Raw genomic sequence first — 26,881 nt, 5'->3', positions numbered from 1 at the left:
GGCGGGGCTTCCGGCGCTCTTAGCCAGGACAACGAGCCTGCGAGCGGGGCCACACTCAAGGAGGCGGGGCAGGAGGTGGCTCCGCTAGGGGCTACCGGGGGAAGTGGGATGACGACGGTGGCTACAGGACCGTGTTTGAGGGGTGTTGGTGACTGGGAAGGAATTGATGTCGGGAGCTGGTAACAGGAGTGGGGTCTCGGTGGCCGTTCGTAACGGGAAGAGGAGTTTGGGGGTCTGGCCGATAGAACAGGGCTCTTATAGAGGACTTTTCATGAGGGAAGTCTCATTGATGACAAGGGGAGGGATTTTGGCGGTGTGAATGCCAGAAGAAGAGTCTCTGGTGGTTGGTGACGGCGAGGGGGGTCTGTTTAGGGCATTGACAGTCTGGGAGTATTGTTTGGTAACAGGTTGGGGGCTCCATACAGGGAGTGTGACTAGTTTGAGGGGATTGGGTGAGGAGAAGTACTGATGACAAGCTGCGGGTTCAATATTAGAGACAGCCATACTAGGTTGTCATGGACCAAGAAATGGAATTTAAAGAAATTCCATTTCCTTCCTTTATTCATGAATAAATGTTTGAGTAAACATTTAAGAAAAGGTATCACAATTATGCATTTGAGGGTAACATCGCACTGATCACAGACCCCTGAACGTTAACTGCAGAGGAGTTAGAGGTGATTGTCAGGCTGGGAGAATTCCCCTGAGGGTTGGTCATAAGACAGGTTTCTATGGCAGTTCAGCAATCACAGCCTAGGCTGTGTGTATGTGTGTGTGTGTGTCACCTGCCTGAGCATATGCCTGGAGGTTCTCCAGTGATGTCACTCCTTTCTTCCTAGCAGAGTCATCAGGACAGTCTGCTCGGGGTCAACATCTGTTTATGAGCTGATGAATATTAATAAGAATATTCATTTAATTGGGCACATGATCCTTGCCATGTGCTTGTGATTCTGATGCATCTAAAAGGCTTGTATGTTTGAACATTGTCATTCAGCATTTCCTGCAGTTGTAATTCCTGATGGGTGCTGTGGAATCTAGCTTCATTCTACAAGTATTTTGGTTATTTTAAGATTGAATGTCTGAGCAACCAAAATAGATTTTTGTTTGCTTGTTTTCTTCTAATCAAGTGAAAAGTCCTTTGAATTTCATACCTAGAAATTATTACTGTTGCAAACAGGAGCACTGTTCTAGGTGTTAGGGAAAAGCAGTGAACAGAACAGACAACACTTCTTGCTCCCATGGAGTTTGCATTCTCATGGGACAAGACAAAAAATAAATGTGTCAGGTAATGGTAGGTGCTGTTTAGAAAATAAAGCAGGGTTGCTGACAAGAGTGATGGTAGAATAGAATGCTAAATAGGTGAAGTGGTTGGCATATTCTAGCAACAGGAAGGAAGCCCTTGTGGCTGAAGCTGACTAAACAAGGGGGAGTGTGTTAGAAAATGAGATCAAAGAGATCTATAACAAAACTGTGTTGAGCTTTGAATTCCTCATGAAGAATTTTGGATCTTATTTAGAACGAAATGAGAAGCCAATGGAGGGGGGGCGCCTGGGTGACTGAGTCGGTTAAGTGTCTGACTTCGGCTCTTGTCATTATCTCACGGTTCCTGAGTTTGAGCCCCGCGTCAGGCTCTGTGCTGACAGCTCAGAGCCTGGCTGGCGCCTGCTTCGGATTCTGTGTCTCTCTCTCTGCCCCTCCCCCGCTCATGCTCTCTCTCTGTCTGGCTCTCTCTCAAATGAACATGAAAAACAAAAATTTTTTTAACTTAAAAAAAAGTCAGTGGAGGTTTTTTTTTTTTTTAGCAGAGGTGTGACATGTTATGGCTTTCCTTTTGAAGTGATCAGGCTAGCTTCTCTGTAGACTGTAAGAGGTTGAGAATGGCAGCCAGGGGAACAGATAAGGCTATGGTGATAATCCAGGTAGGAGACGATGTTGGCCTAAACCAAGATGGTGTCTGTGGAGGTGGTGGAAAGCAGTTGTATTCTAGATATATTTTGAAGGTACAGCTGACAAAATTGATGATAAATTGGATATGAAGTGTGAGGGAAAGCCAAAGTCAAGCACTTTGCAAGGATGGACTTGCCATTTACTGAAATAGGGTGGAGCCAGCTTCGGGGGTGGGGTGGGGGGGCATGAGAATCAAGGTTTGGTTTTGGCTGTATTGAGTCTGAGATGCCCAAGAGACACATCCAAGTGCAGTTGTGGAGTAGGTGAATAGATCAATGAGTCTCTCAAATTCAAGAGAAAAGTATTTAAAGTTACTGAACTGGATGAGATCAGCTAGAGGGTAAGTGAAAAAAAGTCAAAATACCTATTTTACAAATAGAATTAAACACTGAGGAATGAAGGTGTATGTTCACCATCTGATAATCAGGGAATCAGTGGAGGGGTTAGAAATTAGACTGAAGGGCGCCTGGGTGGCTCAGTCAGTTGAGCATCTGACTTCGGCTCAGGTCATGATCTCACAGTCCATGATTTTGAGCCCCACGTCGGGCTCTGTGCTAACAGCTCAGAGCCTGGAGCCTGCTTCGGATTCTGTGTCTCCCTCTCTCTCTGCCCCCTGCCCTGCTCACACTCTGTCTCTGTCTCTCAAAAAGTGAATAAACATTAAAAAAAAAAATTAAGAAATTAGACTGAAGACCCCTGCTTCCTTTTACAGAACAGGTCATTGTGTTCTAATCCAAGGCCTGCGTATACCATGTTGCACCTGGAAGACCTTAGTGTTCACTTCTTGAGGGAAAGATGCCATCACTCACCAACTTACAGGCATGTAACTTGATGGTCTCACTAATGTGCACTTTCTCTCTTCTAGTTTACCTACTTTCTTGATAATGTCCTTTTCCGGTTCACTATTCTAATTGGCTTCTTCAATCTGCCCTGATGATATACATCACCTTCTTTACCTATCAGGCCATTATATTTAGCTTACTGAATGTTCTGAAAATACTGAATGCCTTCATTGAGGGGATGACAATTTGAAAAGGTGAGTCAAAAGAAAAAATAGGATAAGGAAAATGTGCAATTACATATTAACAGACATATAAAACATGCAGAATAAATGGCAAATATTGGAGAGGTATGTGAACATGAATGTTGAGAGATGGCTAATGCCATGGAGGCCAACACAAAACCAAGTGAGGTTTATCAAGAAAGATTTCACAGAGAATGTGAATCTTATGTTTCAGAGAGAAGGGTACATTTTCCAAAGAGTAAACTTCGCTTAATAGATAGAAACAAAGGCTGGGTTGGAAGAGGGAATTGGGAAGCAATATAGATAAATACTGGTGAAAGGAATGTTGGAAAGCCTTGAAGCAAGCATTTAGGCATTTGAAACTTTTTCAAGATAACCCTGAATGAGAGCTTCTAGAAAAGATTAGAACATGGTCAAAATGTGTAGTTTTAAGAGAACAACTCTCTTTGTCCTTAAGGTAAAGTGTATGAAACATGAGACAATTAGGGAAATGGAAACCGAGAACTCCAGTCTCAGTTACAAATATACGAAAATGGCACAATATACATAGACCTTGAGCATTTTTAAAAACTCACATTCCTTAAACCACAAAAACTAGCTGCTTCAAATCATGGAATCAAAGAGTAAATATTTGTATCCATTATAATTTTTTAAAATTTTTTAATGTTTGTTTATTTTTTAGAGAGATAGAGCATGAGCAGGGGAGGGGCAGAGAGCGAGGGAGACACAGAATCCAAAGCAGGCTCCAGGCTCCGAGCTCTCACCACAGAGCCTGAGATGGGACTGGAACTCACAAGCCGTGAGATCATGACCTGAGCTGAAGTCCGTTGCTTAACCGACTGAGCCACCCAGGCGCCCCTTGTATCCAATATTATTAAATACTTTTGCAAAGCTCATGGCATCCCAGGGGGGGTACTTCATACACCTAAATTCTCAGCAGTCACCTCCCTGTGTTTCAGCTGTGACTAAGCTGACACTAGCTACAGTTTGTGTTTTCTTCTGTTGAAAGAAGGAACTTTGAAGGCAAACACCTCTTCCTCAGTGTAGAGCCACCCTCAGGAGGCAACTAGAACCATCTATTCTGGAGTCTTATTTTAATGGTTATTTATTTATTTATTTATTTATTTATTTATTTATTTATTTCAGTGATGTTAACATACAGTGTTATATTAGTTTCAGGTATGCAATATAGTGATTCAACAATTCTATACATTACTCAGTGCTCATGAAGGTAAGTGTACTTCACCCATCTCACCCATCCCCCACCCACCTCCCCTCTGGTAACCACCTGTTTGTTTATATAGTTAAAAGTCTGTTTTTTGGGTTGTCTCTTTTTTTCCCCCTTTGTTCTTTTGTTTCGTTTTTTAAGTTCCACACATGAATGAAATCATATGGCTTTAGTAGTTATTTAAATAAATGAAAGTCATTCACTTAAATCACAGATATAGTATAATGTCAGAATCATAATATAGATTTCAGCCGTACAATTGCTGTATTTAAGAGCTGTGTTGCCACCCCAGAAAAGGTTTTTTTTTTTTAAATTTTAAATCCAAATTAGTTAACATATAGCATAATAATAATTTCAGGAATAGAATTTAGTGATTCATCACTTACATGTAACGCCTAGTGCTCACCCCAACAAGTGTCCTCCTTAATGTCCCTTGCTCATTTAGCCTATCCTCCTACCCAACACCCCACCAGCAACCCTCAGTTTGTTCTCTGTATTTAAGAGTCGCTTATGGTTTGTATTCCTTTCTGTTTTTATGTTATTTTTGCTTCCCTTATGTCCATTTGTTTTGTATCTTAAATTCCACATATTAGTGAAATCATATGATACTTACCTTTCTCTGCTTATTTCGACTTATTTCACTTGGAATAATACACTCTAGTTCCATCCACATTGTTATAAATGGCAAGATTTCATTCTTTTGGATCGCCAAGTAATATTCCATTGTATACATATATACATTCAAGAGTGGCTGTACCAGCTTGCATTCCCACCAGCAGTGCAAAAGAGATCCTCTTTGCCTGCATCCTCGCCAACATCTGTGGTTGCCTGAGTTGTTAACATTAGCCATTCTGACAGGGGTGAGGTGGTATCTCACTGTGGTTTTGATTCGTATTTCCCTGACGATGAGTGATGTTGAGCATTTTTTCATGTGTCGGTTGGCCGTCTGGATGTCTTCTTTTGAAAAGTGTCTATTCGTGTCTTTTGCCCATTTCTTCACTGGATTATTTGTGTTTTTGGGTGCTGAGTTTGATTAAGTTCTTTATAGATTTTGGATACTAACTCTCTGATATGTCATTTGCAAATATCTTCTCCCATTTTGCCGGTTGCCTTTTAGTTTTACTGATTGTTTCCTTTTCTGTGCACAAGCTTTTTATTTTAATGAGGTCCAAATAGTTCATTTTTGCTTTTGTTTTCCTTGCCTCTGGAAACATGTCAAGAAGTTTCGGCAACCGAGGTCAAAGAAGTTGTTGCCTGTTTTCTCCTCTAGGATTTTGATGGCTTCCTGTCTTACATTTAGGTCTTTCATCCATTTTGAATTTATTTTTGTGTATGGTGTAAGAAACTGCTCCAAGTTCATTCTTCTGCACGTTGCAGTCCAGTTTTCCCAACACTATTTGCTAAAGAGACTGTCTTCTTTCCATTGGATATTCTTTCCTGCTTTGTCAAAGATTAGCTGGCCATATGTTTGTGGGTCCATTTCTGGGTTCTCTATTCTGTTCCATTGTGTCTGTTCTTGTGCCAGTACCATACCTCTTGATGATTACAGCTTTGTAGTATGGCTTGAAGTCTGGAATTGTGATGCCTCCAGCTTTGGTTTTCTTTTTCAGGATTGCTTTGGCTGTTTGAGGTCTTTTCTGGTTCCATACAAATTTTAGGATTGTTTGTTCTAGCTCTGTGAAGAATACTGGTGTTATTTGGATAGGGATTGCTCAGAAAAGTTTTAAAGCAAGGATGAGTAGTACCAGACCATATATGTCAAAATCTTATGGCTGTTATTGTCATCTTAGACTGTGGGGAGGACCCTGGATAGTTTTTCCAAATGGTCATGTCTTGACCTCTCAGGTGTCTGTGTTGTTAGGATCTCAGCTATTCTCTTCATCTAAAAGGCATTTCTAGGGGGGCGCCTGGGTGGCTCAGTCGGTTGGGCATCCGACTTCGGCTCAGGTCATGATCTCACGGTCCGTGAGTTCGAGACCCGCATCGGGCTCTGGGCTGACAGCTCAGAGCCTGGAGCCTGTTTCGGATTCTGTGTCTCCCTCTCTCTCTGACCCTCTCCTGCTCATGCTCTGTCTCTGTCTCAAAAATAAATAAATGTTAAAAAAAATTAAAAAAAAAAGACATTTCTAGGTTGCCTTCAAAATAGAGGCATCAACTACCGGATTTTTCTCTGAACACACTACCTTTTGGAACTGCAATGTGATCCTTCAGGGCCTCCTTCTGCCAGGAAATACTGGCTGGGGGTGGGGGGCGGTGGTGATAGTGGTGGAAGCATTCAATTAAGTGATGAGCCAGTGTCATCTCTGTGGAGGACTCCAGCTTCCCTTAAAACCGGTGGCGAAGCTTGTACCCAGTATAAGGTAATGAAGTATAGCCGAGAACCATGTAGTAATTATCTTTTATCCCTCGAAGATCTCAGAGATTTGTGTCCCGTTTCTCTGTCCTGTTACGGAGTATAGTGAAAGCAACAAATTTTGGAGACAAAGGGACCTGGCTTTGGTCTTAGCGGGGCCACCGCCAGAACTACAGCCACATTTGTGTTTTCCTGTAATGTATAGTGTGCTGTGACTGATTGGACTTAACTATGCACAACATTGGGGATTAACAGTTGACACATAAGCAGGTAGTTACTTCAAGTCAACTTTTAGGAAAATCCTATTTTGCGCAAGTATTAACACAGGGGATGGCGACGATTCTGGGCTCGGAAATACCCTTTTTCCACTTAGCGTTTGGAAAAGGAACGTAAGGCCGAAAGGAGGTCTAACGCCCACCAGCGGGCACCGCCCCCTCTTAGCCCCACCCCTACCAAGGCCCCGCGGCCTTGCTATTGGTTCCTCTCGCTGCGCCGTCCGTTGCCGTGGAGACCAAGGCTATGGCAACCAGGAGAAGCCAAAATTGGTCCTTCCTCTGGAACCGCGAGGGCTCCAGGACAAGGGGCTGGACTCCGCGCGGAGTTCATGGCGCTCTACGAGCTTTTCTCTCATCCGGTGGAGCGCGGTTACCGCGCGGGGCTCTGCTCCAAGGCCGCGTTGTTCCTGCTGCTGGCGGCCGTGCTCACGTACATCCCGCCGCTGCTGGTGGCCTTCCGGAGCCACGGTGAGCTTGCCCGCGGCCGCTGAGCGCACAGTTCCCCGCGGCCCGCTGTGCCGGTGCCCGCCTTCGTGACCTCCCCATTGCCCTCTCTATCTCAGGGCTTTGGCTGAAGCGGAGCAGCTACGAAGAGCAGCCGACCGTGCGCTTCCAGCACCAGGTGCTACTCGTGGCCCTGCTGGGACCCGATCAAGGCGGGTTCCTGGCCTGGAGCACGTTCCCCGCCTTCAACCGACTGCAGGGGGATCACCTGCGCGTCCCGCTGGTTTCGGTAAGTGATTCTCCCTCAGGCCTAGAGGCCCACCGGGACTGGGAGAGGGTGGCGGGGGGAGGGTGAGCGGGCCCGGCCTGGGGAAGCCCAGCTTGGGTCTTAAAGGTCGTGAACCCACGAAAATTGTGTACACAGGCACATTGGCCTGTGTATATGTTTAATTTCCCGGGAAGTGACACTGTTGACTCATTTGACTTCAAGCAGTCCGCAACCCCAAGAAAGTTAGCCACTGCTGTTAGCATGTGTCCTACACAGAGACCCGAAGCCTGGGGACAGCCTGTGTCTCGTCCCCGTCATTTCCGTGGGCCTGGCCTGATGGATGAGTGGTCGCGAAAATTCCTTTATGAATCACAAAGGCCGAAAGGTGTTCTTATTAATTACCCCACTGTGTCGCTGCATTTGTGCATCGCCCCAGAGACCGGCAAGGGCATGCATTTTTAATGCAGACCTGACACGTGGAGGCCGAGGCGCTCATTGGTCAAGGGACCTCCCCAGAATGTGCTGGGGGCCCAGTCCCGCCTCCCTGGATTTGTAAGGGTGGATGCTGCTCCATTTTGCAGCTGTCCAGGATGAAAAGGAAACATTTTACTGTCTGTAATTTAGTATTTGGTTCAGGATGAGTGTTTCCTCTACATTCACCCCCTTTCTGCTCATTTTCTGAAAACATTTTCCTTTAGAAGTATAAAAATTCTATTTTTTCTTCCAAAGTTGAATCTCTTTACCCACAAAAAATTTTTTAATCTGATTGGACATATGAATAACAACAAACAAAATATGAATTCAGATTGTTTTTTTCTGATTACTTTAAATTTTCATATTTTTTTCTGGTGGTAAACATGCATGCTCATTGTAAAATATTAAAGAATTACAAGTATATATAATGACAAAATTAAAGGTACATGTTAGGCATATGTGTATTTGTTAATTAACCTTATTCTTTTTAAAATCTGCATAGTATTTCACAATATGGAATAACCGTAATGGATTTGACAATTCTCTCGGTGAATGTTTGATGTGCTTTTACTTTTTCATGGTTAGAATACTGCAGTGAACAAGATTTTGAGTAAATCTTGCACCTTTAAACATCAAATTGTAAGGAATTGGAATACAAGCTGTTTGTTGAAATTGTATCAGTAAACATAAAACTAACCAAGGAAATAATTACTAAATCCAGTGAAATAAAAAGTAAGGAAAAAGGAGAAAGGTAAAGGATTTACTTAGTCATAATTATGGGAACACTGAATATAGATTGACTAACCAAAATGAGAGTTGAACTCAGTTGAGGAGTGGAGGGCAGAAAACTAACCTTTCATCTCTCCTTGTGTCAAGTCAATAGAGAATGCCCAACACTGAGAAATACAGAAGTGCCTGTGCCCATGTTATTTAAAGACATGGAGATACATTTCTGCATAATCAGTAAATGAGATGAAAATATTTGCCATGGGGCTGGAAGTCTGCTGCGTTTTGTAACAAACATTGTTGAACACCTTTGATTCTTTAAGTGATCAGGTATTTTAAATTAATTTTAGAGGCATCTGGGAGGCTCAGTCGGTTAGGCGTCAGACATCGGCTCAGGTCATGATCTCACAGTTGGTGGGTTCAAGCCCCACATCGGGCTCTCTGCTCTCAGCATGGAGCCCGCTTTGGATTCTCTGTCTGCCTCTATCTCTGTACCTTCCCCATATCTGTTTCCAAATTGCATTCTCCCTCTCTCGAAAATAAATAATAAAAACATAAAAAAATTACCAGATGGGATTAAAAAATTGATTTTAAAACATAGAACTGGAGTAGGAGATAAATCTCCTTCAATAACTCCTCACTAATCATTACATGTTGCCCATTTTTATTCTTACTGGAGATGATAATGCCTGTGGAGAAGGGTGACTATGGATGAGAGGCTGTGTCAAGATGTGCTTACTTTTCACTGTATACCCACTGTATTTCTCGTGTTCCACATGCATGTGATTACTTTCCAAAAGTGGAAGCAAAAGCGTTGTTTATTCCAAACAAAAAATTAACTTGCTCGTTTTACTTTAGATTAGTATTCCCTGTCTTTTAAGTTTTTGGTAGAAGATTTTTTTCATCACATTTGTGTATTCCTCTCTATCATACTCCCTGGTTACTTGAGTCTAAGAATTAATTAGGAAAACTTAAAAATAATCATGAAAACGAGGATACAACATTAGGTTTTATTCATTTGTTCACCCACCAACTGACTGGCTTCCCCGACTGACTGCTAGTTAGCGAGGCTCTTATCTCTGTAACCGGAAACTACTCCCTCAAGAGCACTGCTCATGTTCCCCCTGCTTCGCCAATTTTTCATCCACGAAACCAAGACAATCTCTTATTTTTATGGTGCCCAGAACTATTAATCCTTTTTAATACCAGGTAATTTTACACTATGTAACACAAAGCCAAAGCTCCTTTTTCCTAGTCTTTCTTTTCCCTCCATTCCAGGCCAGTGTCTATAAGTAATCTATGACTATGTCATCTGTGTTCTTTCTCAGTAAATGATTTGCTTCGTTCTAGCTGAGCTCTTGGTTTGAGAATAATTTCCAATCATAAGATATAAATCAATGAGCTAGAAGATATAGTGCAAGTACAGATCTCAACAGCAACTCAACAAATAAACTCATTAGGAATAAGCTTAACAAGAAATGTACAAGATCTATGTAAATAAAAAGACTGGTGAATGACACAAAAGAGATCAAAAGAATGGTGATTTCTGTCATACTCTTGGATAGGAAAATTCAACATCATAAAGATACCTCTTCTCCCTTGGTTAATCTATACTTTCAATGCATTTTCAATGAAAGCATAACAGTTTGGAGGGATAGACAGAAACTCTAGGACAAAGAGAAGAGTAATACAAGGAGAATAGCTCTATCAGATAATAAACTATACGTGAAGTCCATAATAAGTAAAGCAGTGTGGTTTGAAGAACTTGTATAAAAAGTATAGAAAAGGACTCATATATCATAAAGGTGACATTTTAAATCAGTGACGAAAGCTGACTTAACATAATAAAATGGTGTAGGGACAACTGGGAAGCCATATGGAAAAAGTTAAAATGGAGCCAGGGCTCAGACTCTACACCAGAATTAAAGTCCAGACAGATAAAAATTCAATTTAAAATGTGAAATAAGGGGCACCTGGGTGGCTCAATCGGTTAAGCCTCCAACTTCGGCTCAGGTCATGATCTCACGGTTCGTGAGTTGGAGTCCCACGTCAGGCTCTGTGCTGACAGCTCAGAGCCTGGAGCCTGCTTCAGATTTGGTGTCTCCCCTCCCTTGGCCCCTCCTCCACTCATATTCTGTCTTTCTCTGTCAAAAATAAACATGAAAAAAAATTTTAATGAAATAATAAAAGTAATGAAACAAATGGTGGGCGAAAGCTTTTACATCTTGGAATAGGAAAGGTTATTCGAAGTGTGACATTAAATCTAGAAGCCATAAAAGAAAATTTATGGCTTCAACTCTATAAAAATAAAAATAATTTTTTAAAACTATTGGCATGGTAAAACCCATAAGCACAGTCAAAACACAAATGACAATTAGGACAAAGTTTTATTATTTGTATCACTTGTAAAAAGCTCCTTTCCCTAACATAAAGTGCCTACAGATCTATAATTAAAAGACCAAGCACCCACTAGAAAAACAAACAAAGAATGTAAACAGTTCAGAGAAAAGGAAAGATATTTGACTCTTAAATATATGAAATCACACGCACGATTAGAGAAATGCAAAGAATATATTGAGATGCCATTTTTTAATCTATCAAATAGGCAAAAATTGAAGTGTGACAACACCGTGGTCGAGACGTAGGGAAGTGTATGAGCACTTTTGTATGCCACTGATGGGAGTGTAGATTGGAACAACCTCTTTGAAGGAATACATGTCCTTATTTATCAAAATTACAGATGTATAGGCCTGCTTCAGGCCTGCTTCAGGCCTGCTTCCATTTCCAGCGAGGTACCCTAGGTTTGTGCACACATGTGAAACGAGTTATGTAAAAAGTTGCTTATTGCAGCATTGTTTGTAATTAGGTAAACAACCCATATAGTAATAGAAGACTCAGCAAAGAAATTGTGGTACATCTGCCCAGTGGAATGTTGCATAGCTTTTTTTTTTTTTTTTTAAGTTTATTTAGTTTGAGAGAGAGCTCCTGTGCAAGTGGGGGAAGGGCAGAGAGAGAATCCCAAGCAAGCTCCATCCGGGGCTCAATCTCAAGAATCATGAGATCTTGACCTGAGCCAAAATCAAGAGTCCTAGGCTTAACTAACTGAGCCCAGGTGCCCGGCATAGCTATTTTTTTAAGTTATTATTTTTTTTTAATTTTTTAAAATATTTGTTTATTTTTGAGAGAGAGAGAGAGAGACAGAGTGTGAGTGGGGGGAGGGACAGAGACAGGGGAAGATGCAGAATCTGAAGCAAGCTCCAGGCTCTGAGCTGTCAGCACAGAGCCCAACGCAGGGCTCGAACTCATAAACCATGAGATCATGACCTGAGCCAAAGTCGGATGCTCAACCAACTGAGCCACCCAGGCGCCCCTAAGTTGTTTATTATTATTATTATTATTATTATTATTATTATTATTATTAGAGAGAGAGAGAGTGCATGCATGCACACACACAAGTTGGGGAGGGACAGAGAAAGAGGAAGAAAATCCCAAGCAGACTACACTCTAAAGCAGGTTTGACACGGGGCTCGAGCCCACAAACTGTGAGATCATGACCTGAGTTGACATCAAGAGTCAGACGCTCAACGAACTGAGCCACCCAGGCACCCCTGGCTAATTTTTTAATGAAGTGGATCTCTGTATATTGAATTACCTCCAAAAGAAATTGGTAAGTACAAAAACCAAAAATTATATATTGTAAGCTTCCATTCATATAAAAATAATAGAAAAAATAGCAACATATGTGTGTGTGGTTGTATACACATATACATACATGCATGTTCTTTCTCTGGAAGGATTCAAAAGACACAACACTGATTGCTCTGGGGAAGGAATTAAGTAGCTAAGGTTAGGATGGGAGAGAAACTTTTTCACTATATGTTCTTTTGCTGTATACCCTTTTACCTTTTAAATTTTGTACGATAAGAGTGTAATACATATTCCAGATTTTTAGACTATCATGACAACAATTTTTAAAGGAAAAAATTTAGAAAGTGCACAAGTAAGGCAAAAACAAACCAAAAACAATAACAGCTGCTAAGTATATAAAGTGACACAGCCGCTTTGGAAAATAGTTTGCAGTTCCTCAAAAAGTTAAACTAGAATTACCGTATTTTCTAGTACCTCCATGCCTAGGTATATGTGTACCCAAGAGAATTGAAGACCTGCAGCTACACAAAAACTCATGCACAAATGTTCATAGAGGCTTTATTTCTAATAGCAAAAAACCCAACCCAAATGTCCATCAACAAATGAATGGATAAACGAAATGTGTTATAGCCATTCAATGGAACATTATTCAACCACAGAAAGGAAGGTTCAGCGTGGATGAACCTTCAAAACATGCTAAGTGAAAGAATCCAACCACAAAACAGCACAGCGTATGATTCCATTTATATTGAATGTTCAGAATAGACAAATCTGTAGAGACAGAAATTAGGATTCCACAGGCTTGGGGAATTGGGGAGGGGAGAGATGGGTAGTGACTCATGTGCTTGGGGTTCCTTTTTTGGATGAAGAAAATATTTTGAAATTGGAACTTAGATAGTGGTCATAGTTGCACAACTTTTGAATATCCTAAAATCTACTGAACTGTATATTTTATCATAGGTGAACTAAGTCTCAGTTTTGTTTTAAACCAGGTGGGTGATCTTATGGTAACACACCAGGGAAGCAGTGGTTTTAGGTCAAGGTTTGACCAAATGCTGGGGAGTGGCTTTGTGGTTGCTAATTTGGGAAAATGCCTCAGCAGTCAGAAACGGCCTTGCTTCTCCTTTTGGTCAGATCACCTTGCACGGCATCTCTAAAGTCCCTGTGCTTTAAATGCTTTCAAAGTCTGAGTTTCTTGTTGTTGCTATTGTTGCTAATGACAGAAGGAAAAAAAAAAAAAGCACAGGGTGACCTCTCTCTTCAATAAGGTGAAGGTGACTTAGCTCTTTAAGGCATGTGTGGACCCATAGAATATGGGGGCTGAAGGCTATAAAGGGATTCAGGAAGGTGAGTGGGGAGCATCATGCGTCTGAGATACCCATTTTGTTTTCACATCTCTCAAATCAAAATCTGTCCTCTCTAAGGTATCTTACAATAGCTGCTGCCGGGAGACAGGCTTGGCATAGTCCTCATTGCCTACCCATGTGCAAACATCAGATGTGCCAGGGTCAAAACTTCCAGAAGGGACAACGGCATCTTGAAAGAAAACCCCAGCAACAATAATTAAACATTATCTTAACCCTGAGAACCAAATGTTGGCCATTTGGAAGGTTCAAGAGGCACTTAAAAATAGGCTAGCTCTACATAACTTTTAAAATTTGTATTTGAGGGAGAGGGAGAGAGAGAGAGAGAGAGAGAGAGAGAGAGAGAGAGAGCACGCGTGTGAGCTGGGAAGAGGGGCAGAGGGAGAGAGAGAGGCTAATTTTAAGCAGGCTCCATGCTGAGCATAGAGCCCAACGCGGGGCTGGGATCATGACCTGAGCTGAAACCAAGAGTTGGATGTTCAACTAACTGAACCACCAAAGCACCCCATAATTTTAAAGCCTGCTTAAGAGCCCAGACCAATGGATTTTAGTTAATTTTTTAAAAATATTTTATCAGAAAAAAAATTTTATTGGGGCGCCTGGATGGCTCAGTCCGTTAAGCGTCTGACTTTGGCTCAGGTCATGATCTTGCGGTCGGTGAGTTGGAACCCCGCATCAGGCTCTGTGCTGACATCTCAGAGTCTGAAGCCTGCTTCGGATTCTGTGTCTCCCTCTCTCTCTCCCCTCCCCACTCACACTCTGTCTCTCAAAAATGAATAAATGTTAAAAAATTTTTTAAAAATATTTTACCAAAAGACAAAATTACATAGAAAAGCATGGCTAACATTGAGTCACAAAGTGATGCAAGAGTATCAACATGTAAAGAAGTTTTAGGAATCCCTAGATCAATTTATTATGTATATATATGTATATGTATATACATGTATAGTATATATACATATAATAATATACATATATATGTATGTACATATATATAAATAAGTATATATATATATATATATATATATATAGTTTTATTTGAGAGAGTGGGTGAGCAGGGAAGAGGGGCAGAGAGAGAGAGAGAATCTTAAGCAGGCTTCACACTCAGCACCAAGCCTGACGTCGGCCTCAATTCCACGATCCTGGGATCATGACCTGAGCGGAAATCAAGAGTCAGACACTCAACTGACCAAGCCATCCAGGTGCCCATATAATAGGTGCTAGGATATAAAGTAACTGTGCATTTTATAATTGTTGGTATCTTAGGTTCATTGAAATGCAGGTAGCAAGGATTTGATAAGTCTAGGGGCCATAAAGTATTGGTCCCTACTTTGCTGGAGACCGAAAGACTGTGCCAAAGAATATTTTCAACATTAAAAGAAAAAAATGAAACACCTAATGATGACAAGTAATACAGCACGATGGACACTGGTATACACTAAGAAATTAAACTTGGGGTGCCTGGCTCGCTCAGTTGGTACACCATGCAACTCTTGATTGTGAGTTTGAGCCCCACATTGGGTATAGAGATTACTTAAGCATAAAATCTTTTGAAAAAAATTAATAAATTAACCTTTGATGAAAGAATATGATATGAAAGAATTAGAAGGTATGAAAGCAAACAGGGGCCTAACAAAATTCCAACAAGCCATCAAATACTAAATACTATAGAATCTCCAATGGGGAAAATGTTACAAGTTGGAGCCCTCTGGAAGTAATGGCGGTGATTAAATTTACAGCAACTCTCACAGTCAGGTGGTGTGCATGTCAGTGGGTCTTGTTCCGCTCCACACCCATCCTCCTCCACCCTGCTTTGTCCTGCTCTCTGAGTTGCTGAAAACCACATCCTCCTTTGCCCACTGGCTCTCTGTGAGGCTCGGCCTGTAGGAGGCATGATGAGCTTACTTCTGGGAGTGGGAGAAAACTTGAAACTACAACCAGAGGGAAGAACCATTGCCCTGGTTAAGCAAACCGAAGGAAGAAGTCTCCTCCAGCCTTATTGATTCCCTCTGGTGGGTTCTTTCTTCTAGGCTCCTGAGGTCTGGGTCCCAACTCCTTGAGTTAATGCCAGCCTCTTCCCTTCCTTCTGCAGACCTAGGTGTGGTGCTGCTTCCTGCCGTCACCCTAACTTGGTACTCCCCTCCTGCCTTTCTGATCCTCTAATACCTTTGTTACTAATTATTCCCTGTACTACACTCCCTCTGTTAAAGTTATTGTTTACTTTTGTTTCTGTCTTCCTCATTGGCCCCATATGGATCTAGGCACACTGATGAGAATTGACTAAACCTACCAATGCCTGCATTTATCTCATCTAGTATATTTGTATTGATTTCACATGTATCCTAAAGGATTATCCTGCTTTAACCATCAGAAATCTTTAAAATTAGTGTTCTTTTTTTTTTAAATTTTTTTTTTTTTCAACGTTTTTTATTTATTTTTGGGACAGAGAGAGACAGAGCATGAACGGGGGAGGGGCACAGAGAGAGGGAGACACAGAATTGGAAACAGGCTCCAGGCTCCGAGCCATCAGCCCAGAGCCCGACGCGGGGCTCGAACTCACGGACCGCGAGATCGTGACCTGGCTGAAGTCGGACGCTTAACCGACTGCGCCACCCAGGCGCCCCTAGTGTTCTTTTTTAAAAAAAGTTTATAATGTTTATTTATTTTTTTGAGAGACAGAGTGAGAGAGAGTGGGGGAGGGGCAGAGAGAGAGGGAGTCACAGAATCCAAAGCAGGCTCCACACCATCAGTGCAAAGCCTGATGTGGGGCCCAAACCCACAAACTGTGAGATCATGACCTGAGTCGAAGTCAGACACTTAACGGACCGAGCCACCCAGGCGCCCCTGAAATTAAGGTTCTTGTGGGCTGTCGTAGAAGGAGCACTAAATAGAGCCTGTAAATCTAAGTCCTAGCCCCAGTTCTGTCACTGGGTCCCATACCCTTTCTTAGCCTCAATGTAATACTGTAAAGAGCTCTTTTTAATTATTGCTAATTATTACTATAGCTGAGGTATGCAGAGGAATCAGATGGGACAATCAATGGATATACAAATTGCTTCAAATTGCACATATGCCTTATAAAAATAAGGTACTGGTATAATTTATGAATTCTCTCAGCCAAACACACCAATTGGGTTTTAGATACTAACCTTGAACTTGTGTTAAAGAAGTATTAGCTCTCTGAATGCCTGCCTTTAGACCTGTTGCACATGTGTTAAGCTTGATTTGAACTCAGCGGAATGAAATGGTGGATGTCATCAGTGGTCCAAGTGCTGGCACAGAAATGCAGCCCACCCTGCCCACCCTGTGGGGGTGACAGCCGGACCTGGCGGCAGGCACTTTTGGGAGATGCAGTGCATACATCATTCGTTCACCCCCCTGCTGCCTTGGCCTCAGCCTCCACCTCCCTCCTCACCCACTCGGCGGCACTGGCCTCGTCGCTCCCTTAAGCACTGACCCACTTTGCGCACAGCGCACAGCGCGGAGCGGGTGAACTTTGTCAGCAGGGATCACTCTTACCCCAGATATTTCTGTGCCTCATCACCTCACTTCATTCCAGCCTCCCACAGTCAGATATTCCTGAAAATTTCCTGTAAAAAATGGCTGTGAAATCCTACCCTGTCATTCTTTCATTTCAGCCTATTTTATCTCTCTTTGTGGCACTTACCACATTTATTTGTTTATTGATTTATTTTCTGCCTCCCTGGCCGGGGACAAAAGCGCCATTAGGGTAAAGAGTTCATCTGTTTTGGTTGCCATTATATTCTCAGCACCCGACAGTGCCTGGCACCTAGTAGGCCCCTAAAAAAATACTTGACAAAGTAACGTGTGAATTTAACAGGCAGACACTAAATTATTCCCCATTGTCAGATCCCTGTCCTGTGTGAACTTGAAGCAGAAGTGTGTGCACAGACAGAACACAGACTTACAAACTTTGATGCTGGCTTTTTGCAAAAAGATTTGTCCTACCCAACATTTTCCCCTTGAGGGTTTGGTTTTTTAAGTCTGGGCGTTTTAGTCCTAGAAAGAGGACGAGATTCTAAGTCAAAGATGAGGTTTCAAATCCAGTCTTTACCACTACTAGCCACACATGACAAACCCCTCCATCTCCCTGAACCTCAATTTTGTCGTCCATACAGTGGGGATAATACTCGCTCTGCTTCCCTCGGGCTTTATTGTAAAGATCAAATAAAAAATGCATTTCTGTCCCTCCCACAATGTGTTGGGGTCTGGATTCTTCTGGCAACTCATTCCAGCCACTCTCCTGTCCTGCAAGTGGAGACGTTTGATCTTTGTCTTCCTCTCCAATCCTAAGATCCAGAAGGCAGGGGTCCGCTACATAGAGTTAACGCGACTTTGTCTCGCCAGTCTTCCCAACCAAAGAAAATTCACGGGAAGACAAGGCAGCCTGTTCCCCATCCTCCTCAAAATTGCTAATACCTCATTGCCTCAGCGACTTGATCGCCAGCCTTGTAACAGATATCTCTCCCCTACACCTGTGAAGCTGATGGAACAGGACAGAGAAAACAGAATCCGACAGAAGAGAGAGAGGGCAGGCTTCTCTGTCACAAGGCCTAGGATAAGGACATTATTGTCTAGAAGGAAAGACATGATTGAAAGGTCCTGAAAACTGAGCTGGCTTCATCTCAAACAACCGTAGTAGCCCGAAAAAGAACAAAGAATCTCTTCCTTGCATGGTAGTAATGGCGGAAAGCAAAATGAATCTGTTCACAGAGCATGCAGATGAGAATGTTGATATACCATAGTAGAATCTTTCTGAGGACGTACAGGGGAAAAGGGTCACTTGTAGCAACAGGATCCAGAGCTGTGCCAAGGAATCGTGTCACAGTGATCTTATTTCAGTGACCATCTTCCCGGTTACTCATTTTAGGGTCACTATGGGGTGGGACTATGGGAGGTGAGGCCGGATTCTGGTGTTTTTTATGAGCCGTCATTTGCCTTTTTCCTTCCTTAGGTCTCTGTTTTCCCTACTTTCATGTGCATAATTTATAAATCATCTGTGTAGTTTTAATGCCTCACTGATTTTACATAGCTTCCTTTTTCATTGTGTTGATTGGTACTAAAAGAGGCACTCAGCTCCCAAGCCCCGACATCAATGATGAGAATGAGGTCCAGTATCGACAGTCTAAAGCAAAGACGCTCGTGGTTAAACAAAGTATAAGTAGAGCTCGGTGGTTTTCTTCTGAGTCTGTTTGGGGGAATGTGTAATGAGGAAGATTCATTTCTTTTCTATTTAAAACAATTTTTTTAATGTTTATTTACTTTTGAGAGAGAGTGCAAGACTACAAGCAGGGGAGGGGCAGAGAGAGAGGGAGACAGAGGATCGGAAGCAGGCTCTGCACTGACAGCACAGAGCCCGATGCGAGGCTCGAACTCACAAACTGTGAGATCATGACCTGAGCCAAAGTCGGATGCTCAACCGACTGAGCCACCCAGCTCCCCTTTTTTCTATTTTAAAAAGCTGACTTCTAGGGGCGCCTGGGTGGCTCAGTCGGTTAAGCGCCTGACTTCGGCTCAGGTCATGATCTCACAGTTTGTGAGTTCGAACCTCGCATCGGGCTCTGTGCTGACAGCTCGGAGCCTGGAGCCTGCTTCACATTCTGTGTCTCCCTCTCTCTCTGCCCCTTCCCTGCTCATGCTCTGTCTCTCTTTGTCTCAAAAATAAATAAACATTAAAAAAATTTTTTTTAAATAAAAATAAAAGGCTGACTTCTAGAGAAGCAGAAGGCAATTCTAATGTGCTATTTAAATATTCCATGTAAACTCAAGATGTGTTTCCAAAGAAAAAAGAACACGCCAGCAGCACAACAAACCAAAAAGATCAAAGGAGACAACGAAAAAAGAAAAATGCCATCCCGGTGCTGTTGATCTTGCCGCTTCAAGTTCCTCTTCAGTTTGAGAAGCACTAGTAGGAAAGCTCAGAGGCCACGCACATGGTGTCTCTTTCCCTGATATTGATCCATTTATACCCATTTATTCCTTTGTTTCTTTTGATGGGGGAGATAAATCCTGTGAATAGCAAAGGAATGGGTCACGTGTACAACAGTGGCTTCTTCCCAGACTCATTAAGGACCAGGGTCACTGGCCCTCTTTGGGTTTCCTAGACTCGAGAAGAAGACAAGAACCAGGATGGGAAAATGGACGTGTTACATTTTAAACTGGAGCTTCCTCTGCAGTCCACGGAGCATGTTCTTGGTGTGCAGCTCATCTTGACTTTCTCCTACCGATTGCACGTGAGTCCATTCCTTGCGGCAGCCCGTCCCCTCCCTTTTGTCTTTTAATAGAACGGAGCCCTCTCCCTGAGCTCTAGGAAAACTCACGCTGCAGAAGGCTCTATTATGAGGTGTAGTTTGGGGTTTAACTGAGGCAAATCGAATGCTTCTCATCGGGGTCCTATTAATGTAGGTGAGCTGCTAAGACGCTCAGAGGGTTTTCTGGGCGGGGTGCTTCCTGCTTGGCTAACCCTGGTGTTTAAGGGACTAGTAGGCAGCAACCACAGACACGGATGCTGGGAATGCAGAGCCTTCCGATGTGACTGAAATGGCTATCGTCTCTCCTTGTGATGATTTCAGAGGATGTCGACATTCGTGATGCAGAGCATGGCGTTTCTCCAGTCCTCCTTTGCTGTGCCAGGGTCCCAGCTCTATGTGAACGGAGACCTGAGGCTGCAGCAGAAGCATCCCCTAAGCTGCGGTGGCCTTGACGTTCGGTACAACGTAAGGGTGCTTTTTACTGTCCGCCTCTTTTGTTTCTCTCTGTTACCGTTTCCCAAGTTCTTTGAAGAGGGAGGACATGAAAGTTGGAAATAGCATTTTTCTGTGGGTGGCACAGAAGAGGATTTCTGAGGAATTCTTGCCATGAATTCTTTCAAAACATAGAGACAGATACACCTGTATTTGTATCTAAAAAGAGGGGGGGGAATCTGTCTTTAAGAACTAAACTGCGTGTTGTTTTTGGGTGCCCATGTGCACACACACGGCATATTCCAAGTGGTGTTTTGCAGTTCGTGTAAAACACTGGGGGAATCGTACTAACCACCATTTATTAAGCACATAACATATGCCAGCCCTGCGTTAAGAGGTTTAAATATATCATCTCATTGAATCATGACAGCAGCCTCGTGAGACGCCTGCTCCTGTCATTTCCCAGCTCTCCAGCCTCTTGTCCTATTACGGTCCCCCTGGCTGCTTTCTAGCCACACGGGCCCTTTTGCTGTTCCTCAAGCCTGCAAAAGGAAGTTCCTGCCCCCCCCCCCCCCCCCCGCAGGTTATGCACTTGGCCTTTCCCTCTGCCAAGTGTCCACACAGCCTGCTCTGCTACTGCATTCGGGTCTCTGCTGGAATATCCCTGAGCACAGTCCTTCCCTGACACTCCTTTCTAAAGAGCATTCTCCTCCCTGCCCACCACTCCACACCCAGATTTCTTTTCTGTACTTCCACTGGAAATATCGAAGATCTGTTTTCAGTTCTTTGCTAGCTGTTTCTCCCCAGTGGCAAAAGCACTGACATCTTCTATACTGTCACTCCAGTACCTAAAACAGGGCCTGGCACACTGAAAGCACTCAGACAGATTTGTTGAAAGACTGAACTCTCCTTTCACCCATGAGGAAACTGGGGCGGATAGAGACTAACGAATTTTCCCCAAATCCTGCCGCTTGTAAATAACAGAACCATGAACTGTCTCTCCGGGGCTGGAACTCATGCATATGATCGCTCATGACTAACCTTTCTTTTACCACATGGGGGGCCCACATAAGTTGGGCTCCTCTACTTTTGAAAATGAAATTCAGTGTTATCAGTTATTACAGGCAAAAACCAGGACTGTTCCAGATAAATGTATTTATGGTCACTTTAGCCATAATCAATATAAGTTAAAAAAAACAAAAGGAGGGGGACTATAAGATATAAACCTTTTTTTTTTTTAAGCTTATTTATTTTGAGAGAGAGAGAGAGAGAGAGAGAGCAGGCATGCACGAGCAGGGGAGGGGCAGAGAGAGAGAGGGAGAGAATCCCAAGCACGCTCAGCAACGTCGGCTCAGCACAGAGCCCAACACGGTGCTGAAGACTGCAGCTGAGTCTGACACTCAACCGACTGAGCCACCCAGGCACCCCAAGATATAAACATTTTCTATGAAGGTTTATATAGTAGCATATGTCAACAGGAATGTGATATTAGAAGGCAGGAGATCGTTTCCTTCTTCAAAGGATTAGATGCTTATTATTTGTACTTTATCCTATTTCCATTTCTACACTTAAAAGAGATAAATTACAGAGCATTCAAGGAAGAGCAAGAAAAAGACAAAGGGGTTGAAAATATGGTCTCCTTAAAAAATGTAAGGAATTACTGCTCCCCTTGGAATAGAGAGGGGTATTTTATAACTAGCTGTAAAACCTGTGAAAGGTAGATATTGACCCCTGTTTCTATCCCTGCAAAAGGGAAGACTGAACATAGATGATTTAAATTATTGGGGTGGCTCAGTCAGTTAAGCGGCCGACTTCAGCTCAGGTCATGATCTCGCAGTTCATGAGTTCAAGCCCCGCATCGGGCTCTGTCCTGACAGCTCAGAGCCTGGAGCCTGCTTCAGATTCTGTGTCTCCCTGTCTCTCTCTCTGCCCCTCCCACTCTCTATCTCTCTCAAAAATAAATAAACATTAGAAAAAATTGTTGCACGGGAGGTCATCCATCCTTGAAGAAAGGGTTACTGATGTCTGAGCAGGCCACCATGCACGAGAGGCCAGTCTCAGCTGTGGGTGGGTGGGAGGACAGAAGGATGAGTGGAAAAGTGGCTGGGGGCTCACTCCACACCCTCCTGCCACATCCCAGGTGTCTGTAATCAACGGGACCAGCCCTTTTGCCCGTGACTATGACCTCACCCACATTGTTGCCGCTTACCGGGACAGGAATGGTGAGTCATGGGTACAATGCACTCAGCTGCTTCTCCAGGACCTTCCAGGTCAGTGGGAACATTGGACAAAACCACAACTGGAGCTCTTGTCATGATAAAAATGTCCAAGCCAGTGACTACTCAGTGATGGGAGGGGAACAGGCTACCCAGGGTCTGTCCTTTTCCTCCTGATCTAAAGACCCCACACCCTGCCCCTGCCATCGCTACTCTTAACGTCCAGCAGGTGAGTGCTCATTTATGTCCCATGTTTATTGATCACTAGCTTGATGGATTTCTTTTTTTCTGTAAACGCCTAATTGAGTTGCTCCCCCACCACACCTGTAAAAGGAGCCAAAGACAAATTGCTAACCCTGGCTTTCAGCTAGAAGTAGGGAATGTGACTGACTTACCCCCAAATAAGCAGCTGACGTAGAGCAGGGGGCCTGGCGTTCTGGCTGGAACGCTGAGCGTGTCCATCCCTCACAGAGGAAAGGCTCTCGGGCCAGTGTGTGTGCTTGACTCAGCACATTGGTCTGGTTGGCCGTCTGAGGTTCCCTCTAAAGGCATCTGAAGCATTACGTGGCAGTCGGACATCGTAGATACCACCCACACACATTTATCAAGTTGTGAGGACCGCGGTCCCAGTACTTCTTCCTGATTTTTTGTAATACACTGGTGGCATTATTCCCAAACCAGAGGAATGTTAAAACAAAACACTCATCTACAACTTTTCTTTCTTTATTCCTTCCAGTCTTTGTCCATATGCAGATTTTTTTTATACAGCTCTTATCATAGTTTATAAAACATTTTAGGATCCAGCTTTTTTTTTTTGTACTTCATAATGTAAATATTTCCCCGCGCTACTACAAAGTTTTAATTGGTATTATTTTTAGTGGTAGCATAGTATTCCTTTGCTTAGCCATTCCACAGTGGAAGAACACACAGACGGTTCCAAGTTTGTAACATAAATATTTTGGCAAGTGTTTCAACAAATAATTTGTGAGCAGCTTTGCACAGTCAATTCTCTTTCCTTCGGAGTCATTTTTTGGGGAAAAGTTCTGATGTGCGGAATTCGCATGAGGGGTCAAAGAATACTTTGATAGTCCTGATTATTTTATTGAGAGAGCATTCATGGATTGATTTAACTCCTGCTTGTGTTGCAGTAACCACCGTCCTGATGGACTCCGACCCCATCTGGCTGGTGGGAAGGGCCGCCGAGGCTCCATTTGTGATTAACGCCATCATCCGGTACCCAGTGGAAGTCATTTCATATCCTTTCTGTTAAAGAGCCATAGTAGCTCAGTTTCAAAAACAGGAAAGTGCCTCCCTTGTCCCAAGAAGGGACAGATATGGGAAGCCTCAGATTGGAAATTGCTTAAATGACTCCGTCTGCTGTTCGTGCAGGGACAAAAAACAAACAAACAAAAAAAACAACCTCATTTCCTCTTCATATCTCTGGACGATTCTTCAGACCAGAATCATCCATATGTATGTATTAATAATCTTCTATCGTCCCTTTTATCATAAGGGCATTTGAAACATTTTTGCCATTTCCTGTCTAAACTAAACCTTTGGTTTAACTTCCACTTAGAAAATATCATCTGTGACTCCTTAACTGGATGTACTTATCTACCAGGATTCTGGGAAATGATAAAGTTTGCCTGGATCCAGTATGTCAGTATCCTGCTTATCTTCCTCTGGGTGTTTGAAAGAATCAAAAGATTTGTGTTTCAGAATCAGGTGGTGACCACGATCCCTGTCACCATAATGCCCCAGGGAGAACTGTATAAGGAGCACTTATCATAAGACCATTTCTGAGAACTAAGCAGGACCCTGGCTACCTCCGCCTTGTCTTCTGGGAACGGCCATCTTAAGAAATTTTTGCAAAGAGCTCCTCATGGACACGTGCCCGTGTGTGTCCTTTTCCTATCAGAGACAAAGGACAATCCGTTGTAAGTTTTCTCTACACAAATTCCATGTCTTCTAAGCACCTCCAAAATCTTCAGGGACTAGTTTGTGGAAACATCCAGAGGTTCCTGAAGGCTATAATTTGCTTTTTTTTTTTTTTTTTTTGCCTTAGACTTGAATTTCAGGAGAAAACTGCAGTCAGTTCAGAACTCTTGGATAGAGTCCCATCTCTGGTCAAGCAAAGACTTTTCCTCTCTTGAACTGAGAAACATGCTATGCATTTCTTCCCACTATTGTAAACCACTTTTTACTCTTTTCAGGCCTCTCTTGTGAGAGATATGCAAATCAGTAGCACTTTCCACTCCTGAGCATCTAAATTTCCCATTCAGAACTTTGGTTTCCAGAACTGAGAGGTCCTTGAGGGGGAGAATGGGAGCGAGAGAAAGGGAGCGCTGGAGAGCACATGCACGCACACGTGTCCAGTGGGCGACTCCAGGACACCGGGACCATCCACCTGCCCTCAGGCTAACAGACATTGGTCTGTCATCAGCTGGGCTGAGCAGCCCTTTATCCCTGCCCTGCTGTGGCTGGCTTTGTGCCCTGCCTTTTGCCCTGTCTGTGCCCCTGGAACAGCAGGCTGAAGCCAGAGTGCTCTTTCGTTCACAGTCCCCTCCGCAACAGTGGGGGAAGTGAGGATTATAACAACAGTTTCTTTCTCTCTGGCCCTTACCCAACAGCCTGGACACTTGCCACTCCTCCTCCTTGACAGCCCTCCCCCACTTCTTGAAAAGGACACGGGTGACAGAGGACCTGTTGTTGGTATTGGCTCCCACTGCCAACAACCACAGAGTTTGTTTGGAGGGCTAGCCGGAGACCCAGCTACTTGTATTTCCTGTGATGAAGGGACAGGGTGCCCGTCAGAGTGAGCAGCTTTGGGGAGAACGAACAAGGTGCACTGAGGGGGTAAAGAGGATGCTTGCCCGCCCAGGACAGCCTGATCCGGCCTGGTTGTTAGCAGAATGACAAGCGGTCCGACAGGGTCAACCTCCTGCCTAAGTGAGTGTCATCAGGATGGCACTGCTGAAATGGGCCTCTGTTGCACACGGAAGGCTAGTTCGCCGTTCCGGGCCTGCGGAAATGAGCTGTCCTCAAAGGACAGGTGGATCTGCTTTATGATCCCAAGATGTCACTGGCACTGGAGACACGCCTGCTCTGAACCATGCTTCAGGCCCACCCACCCACACACTCCTCCACACGTGTATGCTTCAGTTTACCTTGGAGATTCAGTTCTCATTTCCAAAGCACCTTTTCTTCCAGGCTGACCAAGATAAGAGTTTTGGAAACAGCCACTTTGAAGTATTCAAGCACAAAACTAGCTTGGCACTGGCCCCTCTGCCTTGTCTTTTACTATCTAGGGCTGTTTATATACCTACACCTTTTTTCTTGGGATTTAAATGAAAAATGGTTTCTGGTTTGAATCACAAAAAGGTAAGGAGAAACGGGAAGATCGCTAAAGACATGAATTAACACCGCTTTGCATTTTGTTACATTATTTTCAGGCGGAACTTGTATAAAGAACCATGATGTTTTGTACCTTTCTAATTAAAATATTCAAAATGGAAGGCTGCACGTGTCTGTTATGAGAAGACTTCGCAAAGTGGGTGGGGATGGGGAGGGCAGAGGTTGCGCACACTTCTCCGAGTTACTCACCGGCAGCCTTCCGTTGCCAGGGCTCTGCCCAAAGACCTTGGAGCTTTTGTTAGCTCTTTGGCAACATCCCCTGGTCCTGCCCCAAGTAAATGTGAGTTTTTGGTGGAATCCACATGGCATGTGGAAACCCACAGGCTGGAAAATTACAACTGTGTCTGGTGAATATCAAATTATTTACGGATCAGATGTTGGTAGCTTCCGAAGGGGAATGACACAGTGTAGTTGGAAGAGGGGAAAGGTGAGAAATATACAGGATTTTATCCTGAGCTGTAACAGCTAAGTCAAGGTTTGAGACAATTACTCAATATGTGGGGTGTAGGGGGGGGGGGGGATCTCTAATTTTGGTAAATGATTTTCCAGTTTCTGTTTGAATCAGGTGAGGCTCCCTAAGGCCCTGCTTAGGTCCCATCATGTAAGATTAATAAGGCAATTCTCTGTCTTTTTTTCTTTCTCTTCATGTTCATGCTTTTTAAAAGACGTCTTGTTTCTTTCTGACCGGAGAAGTTCTAAATGCCTATTGGGGAAAATGTAAAATTACAGAAACCTAAAGAAAATAAGTTGTCTGTAAATGTAGAAGTTATCACGATTGGCATTCTGGCACACATCTTTC

General features: G+C 43.3%; 1 protein-coding gene across 3 annotated transcripts; it reads left to right on the top strand.

Moving 5' to 3' along the window:
• Nucleotides 1-28: 28 nt before the first annotated feature.
• On the top strand, nucleotides 29-26,183 carry TMEM231 (transmembrane protein 231). 3 transcript variants are annotated; one of them, XM_058708017.1, is made up of 9 exons: nucleotides 29-2,284; nucleotides 2,683-2,763; nucleotides 4,142-4,199; nucleotides 7,388-7,557; nucleotides 19,874-20,002; nucleotides 20,342-20,485; nucleotides 22,593-22,674; nucleotides 23,817-23,922; nucleotides 24,279-26,183. In XM_058708017.1, exons 2-9 carry the CDS (start codon nucleotides 2,740-2,742, stop codon nucleotides 24,457-24,459), a joined length of 894 nt encoding a protein of 297 aa, XP_058564000.1. In that variant the 5' UTR covers nucleotides 29-2,284; nucleotides 2,683-2,739; the 3' UTR covers nucleotides 24,460-26,183. The 3 variants fall into 3 exon arrangements, with proteins under 3 accessions (XP_058564000.1, XP_058563998.1, XP_058563997.1); XM_058708015.1 differs by having other exon boundaries at nucleotides 2,657-2,763; XM_058708014.1 differs by lacking the exons at nucleotides 29-2,284; nucleotides 2,683-2,763; nucleotides 4,142-4,199 and adding an exon at nucleotides 6,319-7,292.
• The last annotated feature ends 698 nt before the right edge of the window (nucleotides 26,184-26,881 follow it).

This window comes from Neofelis nebulosa, chromosome 17, assembly GCF_028018385.1.
Source record: "Neofelis nebulosa isolate mNeoNeb1 chromosome 17, mNeoNeb1.pri, whole genome shotgun sequence".
Lineage (NCBI taxonomy): Eukaryota > Metazoa > Chordata > Mammalia > Carnivora > Felidae > Neofelis > Neofelis nebulosa.
The sequence above is the reverse complement of the archived record's forward strand: the minus strand, read 5'-3'. Positions and strand labels throughout refer to the sequence as shown.